The sequence below is a fragment of the Scophthalmus maximus genome, chromosome 4, assembly GCF_022379125.1.
Source record: "Scophthalmus maximus strain ysfricsl-2021 chromosome 4, ASM2237912v1, whole genome shotgun sequence".
Taxonomy (NCBI): domain Eukaryota; kingdom Metazoa; phylum Chordata; class Actinopteri; order Pleuronectiformes; family Scophthalmidae; genus Scophthalmus; species Scophthalmus maximus.
In genome coordinates, this window is record NC_061518.1 from 16022419 (window position 1) to 16035136 (window position 12718).

The 12718-nt window shown below is 44.1% G+C and overlaps 2 protein-coding genes across 4 annotated transcripts; both read right to left on the reverse strand.

Moving 5' to 3' along the window:
* Window positions 1–526: 526 nt before the first annotated feature.
* Window positions 527–4639, reverse strand: ccsapb (centriole, cilia and spindle-associated protein b). 3 transcript variants are annotated; one of them, XM_047331417.1, is made up of 6 exons: window positions 4485–4550; window positions 3670–3801; window positions 3191–3533; window positions 3000–3098; window positions 2431–2651; window positions 527–2323 (listed from the first exon to the last, which is right to left on the reverse strand). In XM_047331417.1, the coding sequence occupies exons 3-6, from the start codon at window positions 3519–3521 to the stop codon at window positions 2141–2143; spliced, it is 834 nt and encodes a 277-aa protein (XP_047187373.1). In that variant the 5' UTR covers window positions 3522–3533; window positions 3670–3801; window positions 4485–4550; the 3' UTR covers window positions 527–2140. The 3 variants fall into 3 exon arrangements, with proteins under 3 accessions (XP_047187373.1, XP_035484009.2, XP_047187372.1); XM_035628116.2 differs by having other exon boundaries at window positions 3634–3801; window positions 4485–4549; XM_047331416.1 differs by lacking the exon at window positions 3670–3801 and having other exon boundaries at window positions 4485–4639.
* Window positions 4640–5666: 1027 nt separating this feature from the next.
* acta1b (actin alpha 1, skeletal muscle b) lies at window positions 5667–9801 on the reverse strand. The gene is made up of 7 exons (XM_035628114.2): window positions 9648–9801; window positions 8635–8771; window positions 7757–8081; window positions 7259–7420; window positions 6594–6785; window positions 6302–6483; window positions 5667–6160 (listed from the first exon to the last, which is right to left on the reverse strand). Exons 2-7 carry the CDS (start codon window positions 8761–8763, stop codon window positions 6017–6019), a joined length of 1134 nt encoding a protein of 377 aa, XP_035484007.1. The 5' UTR covers window positions 8764–8771; window positions 9648–9801; the 3' UTR covers window positions 5667–6016.
* Window positions 9802–12718: the final 2917 nt, after the last annotated feature.

Sequence of the window (12718 nt, forward strand, 5' to 3'; positions counted from 1 at the left end):
TGACCCTAGTTAGCTGGGATTGGCTCCAGCGACCCCCCGCGACCCTTAAATGGATAAAGCGGTAGACGAATGAATGAATGAATGTATGACCCTAGACTATATATATAGTAAATGTATGCTCTCTCGATCTCTGCTATACCTTACCTGGTAAACCTAGAAAATGAAGACAAGTAAGGCATCTCCTCACCAAGAATAAAATCTCTCTACAGTATAAACAGGATCTCATCTATAAAGTTTGGTCTTATTAACAAACTAATGAAGTAAAATAAACTATCTCGTTTTCACAGATAGTCAATGTGCACATCTAAAAAACACATTGAATGCAGTTGATAAATGTGTAAAAATATTGCACAAACGTTCACGTGTTCTCCAAACTATACTACAGTAAATCATTATAAAGCAAAACAAGTAATACTGAAGTCAGAGCTGCAACAACAAACAGAGATACCTTAATGTGAAGCACATGCCTCTTATTTGCTCGTCTCCTTTTTTTCTGCACAATATTCAAATCATAACATCAATTACCAGAGTTGCAAAGGGGAAAAATATAACATTTTTCACATCTTTATGGCACAGCACTGATTTCATCATGATTACGGAACGCGGGATCTGATTTCTCATGGTCTCAACAGTCAAGAAAAGATCACATCCATTACACACAAAGGATAAAAAAAATGCATTTTAGTCTTCTCAAGTAAGTACAAATAACATTGACCTTCAATACATTCACAAAAACATACCAACAAGTATACAGAGATTTAAAAGATTAACAAATTACATGAAAACCTAAACTTTATACAGAATAGTAATAACAAATAATTCTGTACAATTATTCAAGAAAGGTGACTAGAAATCAAAGTGCTGTTTGATTTGGTCGTGTTTTAGAGAGTATAACAATAACTGGTAAGCAGTAAATTAGCAATATGTGCCTATGTTATGTTCACTATATTTATAATAATAGTTCAAATGTGATGTAATTTTGCCTTTGGCTTTATATCCAACTTTGCGTTAAGTTCCACTTTGGGCTCTAAAACATTTTGACTGATCAAGTAAAATTACAATTGTGTGCTCAAGAGAACCTAAATATGCTGTATTCAAAACAGTTACACAACCAACATGTATAAAAGAAAAGCTGCAGTATCCAGAATAGCACACACACTGTTCACAGTCACACCCATGGCTTTAAAAGTCACATATTTTCCCACTGTGTTAGCACCAGGTTTATAAATTATACACACATGAACAGGCGAGAAGAACAAACACATGTCACAAAACTATTAGTCAATACTAGTCATTAATAAAAGAAAATTAGAATGAGCTAAACTTCCGCATCACACAACCGAGTTTTGAGTGTCAGTACAGTGTGTGAGAGATTCACAATCTATCATCAAGTCAGAGAAGATCAATTTGCCGTGATACAAAGTGATGAATCTAAAAGAACCAGTCCAGAGCATTAAGTGATGTGAAAACTGTAAAACAGGCTAATCTGTGTATGTCAACTAACATAGTGCTCTGCACACGTGAGGATGACTGAATAAACCCTGTACTTCACACAATGGATACTGGAGTACAAATCATTTTTCTTGTGTATTTGGCTGTATTTTGCATCCCTGTCCGTGGACCCGTTTTAACTCGGAATATTAATCATTGAATCTATTCATACATGCTGCCTTGGGCCTCTAATACCCCCATGTGAGTCCACTATGGATTGATATCCATGTATAAAAATATGGACACGTATTAGTTTAAAGGGACTGCATTGAAGTAAGGCTGTAAAATGCATTCAGCATGTTTGTTCCTTCTCATCTAAACATCTGAGTACAGTAGACATACTGTAATGATATATTGGCCTTAAAACAATTTCCTTCAAAAGCCTAATGTACCCTGTCTGATGTGTGTCATTGTGGATATTAAATTAGTTTAATATATAAAAACATTATAGTACACTCATGGTCAAAAAAGGTTGTATGGCTCAATCAACCACATGCTCTATTCGATAATAATGTGTTCTCAAACCTCAGAGGTGGTAGGCAATAATGGCTTTACTTACTTTTTTGTGTCTGGAATTATCCTGATTTATTGATTTCTGCAGTGTGTGTGTGTGTGTGTGTGTGTGTGTGTGTGTGTGTGTTTGTGTATCCTATCGGGAGCGAGCAGTGAAGCAACGCATGTACTCAGTGAGCCAGGGGTTGAACTCAGGTTGAACCACCTTCCTGGCCCTGTGCAGATCGGCAGACTTGGCTCTCCGGCGCTCACTTCTCTGGGTCTGGATCAGACGCTCCACCTCCCGCCTGGTTTTGGCACGCAGAGCCGAGTCATGGATCTACCAGGAAAACAGACACAAGTGTCAGTTCCTGTTGACACTTTTGCTCTGTCACAACACAGCTTGTCCCACACAGTTACACAGAACAAACATGACAGAAAGATTACCTGATTAGTCGAAGCTGCTGGGCCGACGTTGTGTGTCTTTCTGGCCCCAATGTCTGCAGCCTTCTCCCCTGAACCGTACAGAGCAAAAGAATGTTTGCTCTCCTTACTATCCTCCTTGGGCTGTCGTGCTGGTGCAGGTCTCACCCGTTGGGAGTGCCAAGTTTGTTTGGAGGGTTTGGAGGGTTTACTCTGCTGTGATCTGTGTTGTCCAGAGTCTCTCTCTACAAAACGAAAACACAAACAGATTAAGATGTACCCAAAAATAACTCAGGAACAAAAGTGGTGTGCAAAGCAGAATGTATGGATGGTAACTCTGTACTTACTCATGGTGAAATATCCAAATACAAATTGATTGAAAGGAGAAAGAGTATTTGCAAGCAAGTAAACAATCCGATTAAATCCAATTGCACCATTATATGGTAGAGCTGTCATAGTTGTCTCTGATCGTCTTTGATCGTAGTTTCAAAAAAAATGAAACTACTCTAACCCAGTTACTGGGTAAAAGTACAAATCTGACAGGTCATGCAGGATACGAAATACTACGGACCACACTTTCTACTCTGAATTACCTTGGCGTCGCTCTCTGCGGGGAGCTGGTAACTGTTTACTGCTGTTTCTCTGCTCCTCCTCTGGTGCACTCGTCGTTTTGACACCATCAAGCTGTGAGCCTGAGAAGTAAGCGACATTTTGTAGAACGACATAAACACAACCCTAATACATTGATCAGTCTTTTCAGTCACAATCATATGTTGCAGTTTACCTGCAGACACATTCTTCTCCTCCTCCTGTTGAAGGGGAAGCCTGGGTACGGGCCCTGTGGTCCTCGCCCCCTCACACTCCTCCAGCTCGCCCCCCGTCCCGCCCCCATGGGTCTCGGGCCCTACCTGGTTGTGGTCGGGAGGAGGGGGACTTCTTCCTCCCGAGTCTGACTCACTGTCCGAGCCGTTCCAGAACCAGGGGTTGTGCGTGTGCTCCAGCAGCCTGCGGGTCAGCCGGTACTTCAGCATCTCCTCATAGCACTTGGTGTAGGTCTCCCATTTGGGGTCTTTGAATTTCTTCATGTACTCCGAGCGTATCCTCTTAGTCACCATCTCGCTGTGGACCTGCCATCCAACAAAACCCTTTTTTTTAAACTCATCCGAAATCAAGCAATATTACACACGCATAACAGCTCTATGATATAGATGATGAAACATCTATTACGTTGCTTTACGAGTTGAAACAAGTCTCTCATCTCACTGATGTTTGGTGTCACCGCCAGACATTTAAACCAAAACGCGGAAGCGTTTCTAACCAATGGCAGAGCAGCTGGACGGTTCCCCCGCGAGAACCCGCCTACTTCCTCCCCGGGGATAGTTCGCCTCCGTGAGGCTGGTGATAAAAATAAAAGACCAGTTTTGATAAAGTCAATCCGTCCATTTGTAAAAAAAAACAAAAAAAAAAAAAACAACGATTTGCCGTCAAAATGGCCTGTGGGTGTAGAACTAACCGACTGTTATTAAGCCGCGGGTTGCAGAAACTTTTTGAACGTGATGACGCAATGACTTGTCCCCGCTGTGATTGGCTCCTACGATCTTGACGACTTTGACTATTCCAAAATAAAGGTCAGACACAATCACAGCAGCGTTATGATCCGTTCAGCTGTTCACCTGTACATCGGTGCAGGGTCGTCTGTCAGCTTCTCGACACTACTGTACCTCGACGCTTTTCAAAGTACGCACATTATAAATCGCCATCTTGTACTGTAACATATGAGATATTAGGTTATTACACTATGACATACTGCTACTCTATTGGCCAATGTAATGCCCGTTGCATAAATGACCTGCTCTCGACAAAATACGTCCGTGTTATTTATAGATGTGTGTTGATCATAAGGTAAATGTGCAGCAGCGATAATCGCCTGCGTGACATCAGCGCCTCGCAGATCAACAACGGCTCAGGCTAGAAAAACGTAAAATCGCATCGAGGATATACGTCGACAGCAGCGCGACGCTCGTCAGGTGTTCGGGGCTGCGAGGGTCTAATTTAGTGTACAGTAAATATATACTCACACCGGAGTCTGGTTTCACGGCGGCGGAGCAGAACAGATGGCGTTGACGGTGCTGCTCTAATCACAGCAGGGCTTCGTTTCTCTCTGCGAAGCTCCGCCCGCTCGAAGACGCCTTTAAAAAGCCAAACACACCCTGCAACAGGTGGCCCGCGGGCCGGGGGGATGCGAAGAATGTCTCTGTGGCAGGTGATGATTTCTATCAGATGGTAAAAATAGCTTTAAAAGATGATTGATTTTGTTGTACTCATACTGAATTTGTTGATTCAACTCATACAATGTCTGAACCTGTTGCTCTGGCTAGGCTATAATGAATGCTGATGGTGATGATGACTCCAAAAATGTATCACACATACATTTGTACTAAAGTTTTCCTTTGTGTTTTTCCTCCATGTACCTGCACCCTGTATAGGCTTATTATCATAAGCTACACAATAAATCAGTGCGGAGATGTAAATTATGCGGACACAGTAATGCGCGCGTCAGAACCCTTTGTGCGTCTAGGCGAGAGACCCTGGCCCACACCCGGGATAGGTGGGTTTGCTATGCATATAAGGTTTGGCTGCGGAGATGCCCCTACTGTACACGAGGTCTAGTTGTGTCTAAAGATGGTATGGGGGACCGGGCTGGTGGTGCAGGGCAGGAAGCTCAACGGGATTCAGAGCCGCGGGTGTCGGGTGTCTGTCCATGTGCTGCTGCTCCACTCGCTCTAAAGCGGCGTTGCTGCTGCATTGGCACATTCCTGGCAAGTCAAACTCCGACTGTCGAAGCTTGCAGGCGGCGCTTTTTATCAATTAAGTCACCCAGTGCCCCCAAACCAACAGGGGCTTATGGGACAGTAAGAGACCCCAACTCCCCACCCACCCATACCCAGGGAGCCGTGCCCAGTTCAACCTCAAGAACTCTCCCTCTCACCCGCTGATTGGTTCAAGTAGCTGTGATGTGCGTATGCGTGCGTGTGTGCGTGTGTATGTCATTTGTGCTTATTGCCTGGGTTTACCTTGGCTTAGATCAATTAATATATGGATTTCGCTTAGCTTTCTCTCCTCAATTCTTGTTGTGATTTTTTAATTTATGACACTGAATTTGCATAATTACCAGGGTGGATTCAGATTTGAATGTCACCTTTTAAATACCAGCTATAATCCATTTCCATCTAATATGAAAACAAGGCCAAGGCCAAAAATACCAAATAATGGACTTTAATAAATTATCAATATGTATATACACTTACATTCACATGTGTTGGGCAACATGTTGTTATTATTTTATTAAAGCTCTTTTTTGGGTGGATGCATGGTTCAGTGGTGGATTTTCACAGCCTTTCTCCGTGCAACACAGACAACAGACAGCTACAAAATATGCACATTTTTTAAAGTGATAAAAAAAAAATGCATATGAATGTCAACAGCGCAGACTGAAAGTCCATTGACAGCAGAGTGTTGCTGTGCCGCAGAGGTTGATCCTCCTCCTTGCCCGGTCTCCTTATAGCTGGTGGTGAAAGTGACGGAGAAGCTGCAGAAGCAGATGGAGCATTTAGAAGCACTTCCTGTGGACAATGCTGGGGCCTGCCTCGTCGTACTCCTGCTTGGAGATCCACATCTGCTGGAAGGTGGACAGGGAAGCAAGGATGGAGCCACCGATCCAGACGGAGTACTTCCTCTCGGGGGGAGCAATGATCTGGAGGAGGATGAGAGAGTTAATTAGTATAAGGTCCCAGTGTCTAATACCCATGTGCGTAATTGTCAATTTGCACAAAACATTTGAGTATAAACTCGTTTGTTTGTTTTTTGTTCTCATAGTTGAGTTTGTTTTAAGTACCTTGATCTTCATGGTGCTGGGGGCCAGAGCAGTGATCTCCTTCTGCATACGGTCAGCAATACCAGGGTACATGGTGGTACCACCGGAGAGCACATTGTTGGCGTACAGATCCTTACGGATGTCAATGTCGCACTTCATGATGCTGTTGTAGGCGGTCTCATGGATACCGGCAGACTCCATACCTGGTCAGGTGAGAGGGACAAGTGTTAAGAGAGCGGCAGGTTGTCGGCATGAGGCTCACTGCTTGTAATTGTTGGACACTTTAAGAGAATTACGCGGCTGCGTTAAGTACCGATGAAGGAAGGCTGGAAGAGGGTCTCGGGGCAACGGAACCTCTCGTTACCGATGGTGATGACCTGACCGTCGGGAAGCTCGTAGCTCTTCTCCAGGGAGGAGGAGGAGGCAGCGGTGGCCATCTCGTTCTCGAAGTCCAGAGCCACATAGCACAGCTTCTCCTTGATGTCGCGCACGATCTCACGCTCGGCTGCGGGGGGACAAGTTTGTGAGTTATTTTTTGAATGTGTCAAAGCGCGGGCACCACAACTACCGTGTGCGTAATGATGAACAGATTTAGTTGGCTGAGCTACGAACGTTACTGAATTCACTTACGCAATCACAGAAATGGGTGAAGCTGAAAATGATATCATATTGCCCTATCAACATTGTTTGGCACAACACATGTATGTGTCTATTATATCAATCTACACAAAATCCTTTATCCCTGTGCATGCTGCTTTTACGATGTAAGTAAATCTGCGAGTACTGTGGGTCAGGCTGCTGGCAGTTTTAATTTGGCTATTAAAACAAAACTGCTGTCAAATAAATCTAAAACTTTGATAATAATTTAGATTTTACTTTGCCATATAACGTGTTATTAAAAAGTCGTCTACACAGAGAAAACGTGTTGTTGTTTCTCCTGTCTGGTGTTCTGTGTTTGGTGTAGGCGGAGTTCCTCACCGGTGGTCACGAAGGAGTAGCCACGCTCAGTCAGGATCTTCATCAGGTAGTCGGTCAGATCGCGACCAGCCAGGTCCAGACGCATGATGGCGTGGGGCAGGGCGTAACCCTCATAGACTGGGACGTTGTGGGTGACACCATCACCAGCATCCAGCACAATACCTGGAGAGAGGCATGGAGAGTTTAATATAAGTTTGACAGGTGACAATACATTTTGTGAGGAAAACTGTATAGGTGTTTGGAGGAGACTCTACACACACACTCACGCAGATGTGTGTTCTATAAAGTTAATAAACTGGCATAAAATACCGATCGACTGTGCGTAAATGTTGTGCGTAAAATAGCTTCCATGGGAAAATGCGCTATCATTAGTTGAGTTATGTGTTGCAATTTTACTCTTCTTCATTTACATGATATATTATCAAAAAAGACCGATTCTATATATAATGTCTGTGTCTATGCCATGAGTGGCAGCTGTTTTGTTGTTGTTAATCTTACCGGTGGTACGGCCGGAAGCGTACAGGGACAGCACAGCCTGGATGGCCACATACATGGCGGGGACGTTGAAGGTCTCAAACATGATCTGGGTCATCTTCTCTCTGTTGGCCTTGGGGTTCAGGGGGGCCTCAGTGAGCAGGGTGGGGTGCTCCTCGGGTGCCACTCTCAGCTCGTTGTAGAAGGTGTGGTGCCAGATCTTCTCCATGTCGTCCCAGTTGGTGATGATGCCGTGCTCAATGGGGTACTTCAGAGTCAGGATACCCCTCTTGCTCTGGGCCTCGTCGCCGACGTAGGAGTCCTTCTGACCCATACCGACCATGACACCCTGAAGGGGGGGGGGGGGGGGGGGGGGGGGGGGGAGGAAAAGATAATGGAAAGGTTAGACGTGGACGTCAAAGGATCCACACAGAAATGTGACTGTCTTCTGGTCAGATTAAAGTCTTTGGACAGGCATAGTGACCATTGCGTAAATGTGCCACATTACAGCACGGGTCACAGAGACAGAGTGAGAACAATTGTGTGACTGACAACTCATCTGTGTCTAATTTAGTCTCAAAGAGGCAAAGGACACATTGCTGCAGGAGCCAAAAGTACATTGCTCGAGATTTATTATTCCACCACTGTTGTCACCTATAGGCAAACTATATTTACCATTATGAAATATCAGTTAAACATGTTATCACTACAGCGGGATGCCTCTGCCAAAAATGGTGTACATCTGTCTGGATGATAATTGAATGTATTGTTTTAAAATTAGACAAAACCAAGTATTGTATTTGTGTATTAATGATTTTTTATAAACTATTCAGTTTTGCCAATTAGTCTGTCCTCTCACTCGGTCCCTCACACCTATCATAGGCTTTTTCTTCGCTGGTTACCTGGTGACGAGGGCGGCCGACGATGGAGGGGAAGACGGCCCTGGGGGCATCGTCTCCGGCGAAGCCAGCCTTCACAAGACCGGAGCCGTTGTCGCACACAAGGGCGGTAGTTTCTTCGTCGTCACACATGTTGGCTTCTGTAAGAGAGGAGGGGAAGAAAAAAAAACGGTTTAGGATCACTCAATCAAATCCACATGGCAAAATTTACTGTATGTGACAAAATTACTCCCTATTTCAAAAGCTTAGTTTCACCCTGTGATACTTTTAAGATCACACTGAATGACCTTTTGGTTACAGACAAAAAAATAATAATTACACTGTAACATTTACTGGAGCATGAACACGACGAAGCCCGTGGCTTGCGCTCAATGTATCCATGGCACCCCGACACGGGGCCGTCACTACATACAAGCCTGTATGAAACTAAACTACTGATTTCCTTTAGATAACCTACGATACGGTCTTTACTAAAAGAATTAATTATGTATTATTACTTTTTTTGTAGCTTATTAACTATATTATAATAATTTTATATTTCAATTTCCAATTCAGCTAAATCTACAGGAATCATCTTGTCTCAGTATCACCTTTCTCAGGTAAACTGTGTCATCAGCATCTGCCCAGGATTCAGTGTTACACCTGTGAGGCTGATGAATTAGATTCGTTAATCTACTGCATTTTCCTAATCTATCTATCAGTTTGTCTACCCACAATGTCCAGACTTGTACAGTGCAGATAAGAGCTTCTCCTGTCCAGCACCGTGTTACTGTGCCACATGTCAGTCTGCTGTTCCTTCTCTCAGCTCGGCCCTCTCCTACAGTCTATAGAGCCTATCACTTCCAGAGGAGCTGTCCATGTGCCCCCCCCCGTGGTATTAGCGTCCTGACCCTGGCGGTCCTGTCTAACTCCTGCTCCAGTAGATGCTGCAGTGGTGTTCAAGTTCTGGCCTAGAGTCTGCTGTCCCGGTCTGGATGAGAGGCTTCAGTATTTGGCAGGTCCCTTCAGGGTCTTACCTTAGGAGTGTGTCTGCGGCTCGAGGGAGAAAGACCCAACCAGTGCTACTGCTGAACCAGCTACGGTCCTCTGTTCCGCTGGTCCACCTTATATACCCAACCTCCACCATTCACAAACCTCAGCACTGGCCCCCATCCCGGCCCTCTGCCATATTAGGATGCTGACAGTTCGAGGAGGAGGAGGAGGAGCGGTGGGTGGGGGTGTGGGGGGTGTGCTGCAAGGAGGCGCGCCCCGCGGATCACAGCTCCATCCATCGGGTTTCAGGAGGGGGCTCAGAAGTGACGCTGCGCGCCCCCGACAAGGAGAGAGCGCGCGCCATATATGGAACTGTCGCTTTGACCTCCCATCGAGCCTCGCGGTCCCACCTAGAGGGCCGTAAAAGGAGCGCGAGGGCACTGAGGGTTTCTAGGGGAGACGCCAGTTGCTACCAAGCAGGGTTACAGTTTTGCTTCTACTAGGCTTCATCCAGCCTTAAAACGGGAAAATGCTGCCCTCATCTGAACAGATTTAGGCCACAGTGAGAGGCAGGCCCACAGACGTCTGAGTGACAGGTCCGCCGGGAGCTGAGCTGCAGCCATTATCCTCCAATTAAGAGTCAATTTCTAATTACAGTGATCAGTGCCATAACAGAAAGGAGGGGCAGTAAATTTGAAAATCAATTAATTCAAGTGATAACAATTCCAATAGTTAATTGAGGTTGATTGCATTAAATGTTGCAATAAGATTGCCAGCCCCAAGATGAGCACTATATGGAGTTAAGAGAAATTATACCATAAGTGTATTTGTCCCCATCTTCGGCCTTAAAATGAATGTACATGTAATAATAAAAACCACAATGATTATTGGTGAGTGAGAACATAAGACTTTGCTCTGATACACTAAGAGATCGGATAACTGTATTTGATCCCACACTAAGATTTTTTTTTCTACATGCACATTAGCAATTATAAATGTGCCACTGTGCAGACCTCATGGTGTTTACACAAATCTGCCCGAACCCCATTCAATAAATAAGGAGAGAACCACAGAAACGGCTAACAGCTGAAACCTTATCTGGGCTACTCTGCTCTGTCACTGGAGCAGTTGGATTAATTATAACTCCAAGGCCTGAGGGGAGCTGGTGTGCATGAAGCAGAGACAAATGGAGAAAGAAATGTACAGTGTATGTACATGCATGCACATGTATGTTTGTTGTATGTATTTATAAAAAATAAAAAAAGAGGCAAATCTGAAGCTGTTTTTGCTTATTTGATAAATGTTTACGCACACATGGTTGAATGCACTTATTGTAAGTCGCTTTGGACAAAAGGGTCTGCTAAATGATTGTAATGTAATGTGTCGTGGCATGAGAGACCAGAAGGAGTGGAAGAGGAAGCTTAGAATGAACTCGAGAAATATATTAAATGCTTACCACAAAGACAAAAATAATCTGACTGCCAAATTTCAATCTTTCCTTATAATCCAAAACTGGATTCCCATGTGACCATGCCAATGTTATGTATGTATGACGTTGCATGACGTGGATTCTCCTTATAGCAGCAGGAGAAAGGAGATGTTTATGACATACAGTATCTCCACTACCTGTGTAAAATTCAGGGAAACCTTTGGCAGGGAAAATGAAATGCTTTGGCACAGTCTTTAATCAGGCATGGTAGGTTGAGGAGACTTGCTTAGTTGCATTAATTGGTCCTGCAGGTTTTCAGTATCCTCCCTGCACATGGTTCATTTTTAACAGGGGACGGGAAAACCAGACAAGGACAGGGAGGGGAGGAAAATCTTCGAAGTCTTGGAGGATGGCAGCATATGCATCTAGGGCCTCCTTGGGTGCAGATTGAAGGTAGTGTGTGTGGGTGTGTGTGTGTAAGCATGTGTGTTTGTGGGAGGGGGCGAGTGAAGGGGCAGCAGAGCAAGGTTGAGCTACTTTTATGCACTTGTTGTGAGCCTGTAGGCCAGTGAAACGCCTAAAATGTAAAGGGGCTGGCAGTTGTTGGGTTGTTGGGGACTGAAAGAGGGAGGTAACGGAGGAAGGAGGTGAGGGGAGGTCAGAGGGGCTAAGGGGGAGGATAGTTGAGGGATTCTCCTGTAGAGTCTACATGAGGAAAGGGGAGGAGAAGGAGGGAGGTGAAAGGGCGTATGTGTAGCAGGTGGGAGAAAACATGAGCTCATTTTGTTAGAGGATATTTAACCAGGCCAGCTGAAGAAAAGAGAGACTTTGGAAAGAGTGTTTTTTTTGTTTTTGTTTTGTAACATAGATGCTGTTGTGAAGACGGCAGAGAGAGACCGAGATCAAGGAAACACAAATACAATGCCATCATTTTAGCCAGTAAATTAAAAATAATTTAATAAAGGAAGTGGACAGGTGGAGAACATTTTCTGTTTTTTTTTTTGTCAGAGCATTAATCAGTTAGATGTGAGGGTTTTTTCAGCCAACACTCTCAGACAGGACTTTCATAACTCTCTTGAGAGCAGCACAGGGGTTGAGTGTCAGGCAAAGTGTAAGAATAGTACAAGCACAGGCATTAAATAGCTGGAGCCATTACTCTATAGCTGTAGGTCAGTGTTCAAGAGAGAACCGTCAGGACGTCTTGTTGGAGATCGTGGTTGAGTTCAGTTTGTTATCAATGCTGCTGCTGTGAAGAATTACTGAGGATACTGTGGATATTGTAGCTAAATGAACAGGTAAAACTTAAATCAATTAAATGTGCTAAACACAAACTGTTAAATCAAATATGTTTTCCTTCATTTTGTTACTGACTTGGTGCAAAATTTAGGTTTCTTCCTTAATTTGCCTCGCTCTCTAGCGGAATGAAAGGTGTCAGACACATCCTGTGTGAAGACAATCCAAACATCTCCAGAAGCACAATTATATTCTATATTTATTTGTAGTAGAATCCCAATGGTTTTCGTGGTGGAAAACATTAGGATTGGACAGTGTTTACATACTACTGAGAGGCAGAGCTGGGAGCAACCTGATCAGAAGGAATCAGTTTTTAATAGTTGTGGGATGTTACATAATGTGTCAGGTTAACTCTGCAAGTCTGGTTTGCTTTATGGAGCTAAAGACATTCTT

Coding starts and splice junctions, on each gene's coding strand:
- acta1b (XM_035628114.2), bottom strand. CDS start 8,763: ATGTGTGACGACGAAGAAACTACCGCCCTTGTGTGCGACAACGGCTCC. Junction 7,421..7,756: donor CGCTTCCGGCCGTACCACCG/GTAAGATTAACA, acceptor GCCTCTCTCCAG/GTATTGTGCTGGATGCTGGT. Junction 6,484..6,593: donor CTTCCAGCCTTCCTTCATCG/GTACTTAACGCA, acceptor TCACCTGACCAG/GTATGGAGTCTGCCGGTATC.
- ccsapb (XM_047331416.1), bottom strand. CDS start 3,521: ATGGTGACTAAGAGGATACGCTCGGAGTACATGAAGAAATTCAAAGAC. Junction 2,652..2,999: donor CCGCAGAGAGCGACGCCAAG/GTAATTCAGAGT, acceptor TTCGTTTTGTAG/AGAGAGACTCTGGACAACAC. Junction 2,324..2,430: donor CAGCAGCTTCGACTAATCAG/GTAATCTTTCTG, acceptor TTTTCCTGGTAG/ATCCATGACTCGGCTCTGCG.